Source organism: Micropterus dolomieu, linkage group LG12 (genome assembly GCF_021292245.1).
Source record: "Micropterus dolomieu isolate WLL.071019.BEF.003 ecotype Adirondacks linkage group LG12, ASM2129224v1, whole genome shotgun sequence".
In the NCBI taxonomy this organism is placed as follows: Eukaryota; Metazoa; Chordata; class Actinopteri; order Centrarchiformes; family Centrarchidae; genus Micropterus; species Micropterus dolomieu.
In genome coordinates this window covers 31443554-31446193 of record NC_060161.1, presented here as the reverse complement: position 1 = coordinate 31446193, position 2640 = coordinate 31443554, and the positions used below count along the sequence as shown (strand labels likewise).

General features: G+C 42.5%; 1 protein-coding gene across 1 annotated transcript in view; it reads left to right on the top strand.

The window, feature by feature from the left end:
- Nucleotides 1-2575, top strand: part of LOC123979907 (IgGFc-binding protein-like) — an 11041-nt gene extending 8466 nt beyond the window's left edge. The window contains exons 7-11 of the mRNA XM_046064017.1: nt 732-975; nt 1139-1295; nt 1465-1561; nt 1959-2021; nt 2344-2575. Of these exons, the coding sequence (XP_045919973.1) occupies nt 732-975; nt 1139-1295; nt 1465-1561; nt 1959-2021; nt 2344-2575 (793 nt within the window). The remainder of the gene's footprint in view (nt 1-731; nt 976-1138; nt 1296-1464; nt 1562-1958; nt 2022-2343) is intronic.
- Nucleotides 2576-2640: the final 65 nt, after the last annotated feature.

Genomic DNA, 2640 nt, shown 5'->3' with positions numbered 1-2640 from the left:
TCATTAGTAATTTTCACCAGTGCTGTCTCTGTGCTATGATGAGCTCTAAATCCTGACTGAAAATCCTCAAATAAACTATTGCTCTGTAGAAAGTCACACAGCCAGTGGAAAAGTGGAAATTATTGCATTGTGCGCAACCACCACATCTATAATTACCCTTTGGAAGACAGTGTAAGCATATCTGTATGTCCTGAGTAGGCTTAGTTTTGTACTCAGAATTGACGCAGACCAAAGAATTCCTTATATTTTTCCCCCATTAGTAAAAAAAGAGGTGGATCTCGAAAAGAAAATTAAAGTTCAGGGTCCGACTTTAAGATATGCCAGTGTTTAAAAAAAAGTTTCGCCCTCTTTTTGAGTAAACTAGAACACGTTTTCTTAAGAGCCAATTCATATGCTTGATCAAGCCAATGCAAAGGGTACCCCCGCTGAGCAAATATCTTTTTCATGTCTACTGCCTTTTCAATATAGTTCTCAGTGGAATGGCAGATCCTTCTAAGTCGCAAGAACTGACTAATAGACAGTTGATGAGGTAGGTGATTAATGTAGTTGTGCTATAAAAGGTGGCTTCTCACCAATTGCCTGATGAAGGTCTAGTACCGAAACGTTGTGTCAATATATTTTTTGCAAGTTAGACAGTGTGCAGGAGTTTTCCTTTGCTATTACCTTGTTGGTGAAATGAGCTATACAAATAAACTTGACTTCGGGAATTTGTCTCCCTTCGCCTCCATCAGCTGCGTGTTTGACTACATCTGCACTGTGACCGGCCCTACTGTCATAGACTTTCTCAGCCAAGTGAACTCTGTCCCGGATCGGTGTGCGTACTCTCTACTGTCGGGTCCGTCTGTCCCAGGCTTCCATGTGCTTGGGAACTTCCGGGAACGTCGACGTAAAGATGTGAGCTTTGTGGACAGTGTGACACTGCAACTAGACGGGCCGGGTGTTCAAATTCAAGTGGACCAAGACGGGAGAGTTTGGGTAAGCTGCCTGCAGCCAGTCATGTGTCAGTGTCCTCCCATCCTCTCATCTTCCTTCTCAGTGATGTTAGAAGCAGTCAGTGGTTGTTGCTGTGAAAACAGCCTGCGTGTTTGTGATGATTGAATCAGTGTTTCCTCCAGTTTGTCTCTTTGCTGTGATGTAGCTGGACAAGAATACGTTGACCCTTAACAGCAAAGCTCAGCTGGTTCACGGTGTGGAGCTCTCTAAGGATCAAACCGGAGTCACTGCAAAGGTGGTGCTCGCTAACAAGGTGGTGCTTGTCTTCTTTGATGGCAACACGGCACAGATCCACTTAAAAGGTACACAAACTACAATCCTCCCACTCACTACACAAAATAAAATGAATAAATGTCACACCAGTGCTCGTTTGGAGCATCAGGAATGTAAACTTTGCAGTTCTTTAGTGATTTTCATCCAGTTTGAACGGTGATACTAATCTGACTCATTTTCTGTCCTGAACCTTTCCAGCACCTGGTGGAAAAGAACCATCTCTGCAGGGTTTGTGTGCCAACTCCAGTGTGCCTTTGAGCTCAGTGAGGCTCCCTGGTGCTTACAGTGCCAGTGGGTAAGACATCAATCACAACCCACTGATTGTTGTTGATGAGAGGGCTCAAATGTAACAAGAGTTTGTTTTTGAAATTCAGTCCCCTAAATATTCTTAACATCTGAACTATCAATGTTTATTTGTGGATTAACTCTGTATATTTAGTTTTATTCTTTATTTCAAAACTACAGTAGCCCTAAGCGACCATACATACATGGAAAACAACATTTCTATTGGAATTTTCAATAGGCCTACTTTAAAATATTTGGACGCTTCTTGTAAAAGAAGAAAGGTTGCCCGGCCTTTTGACTTGTGGACTGAACCAAACATACAAAGCCTGTATGTATCTTTGCTTGAGGTCATAACAATCAAAATTAGTCTCTGTTTTTATATGACCGTATTGTGTGTCATCCTCTAGCTGTAAGGTGCATTACAGTGACTCTGCTGACAGTTTGATCAACTGCACCATGACGACTGAACGGTGAGCAGATGAAACATCTGTTTGTATTACGCTTAATCTCTGTAGTGACATGCTACATCAAGGTAAATGAACTGTAATTGTGAAGCACCTTTCTAGTCTTCTGACCACATCAAAGCAGTTTACACCACATGTCACGTTCACCCCATTCACACACATTCATACAATGATGGGAGATTCTACCATTTTTTTTCTGGGAACAAAAATCTGTGTGACTTTTACATTTTTATTTTTTGGGGGGTTTACTCCCAAATATAAAACGTGTCACTACACTGGCTGGACATCTGTCTTTCTTTCATTCTGTCCCTTTACATCTGTGGAACAGCTGTAATCTCCTGAATGAGGCTCCCTTCACCGCCTGTCACAACTACACCAACCCAGAGCCCTACATAACCGCCTGCACCGACACTATGTGCAATTATCCTCCGGCAGACGGTCTACACTGCCAGTTCCTGGAGGCCTACGCCAGAGCCTGCAGCCTGTACAGCTCCAACACACTGGAGGACTTGATGTCAGAGGCCGGCTGCTGTAAGACTTTAATAAACTCAATTCAGTGAAGCTTTATCAGCCTGACTTTGTGATCATTAAACATCCAAATTAGATTAATTCAAATTACTATTTG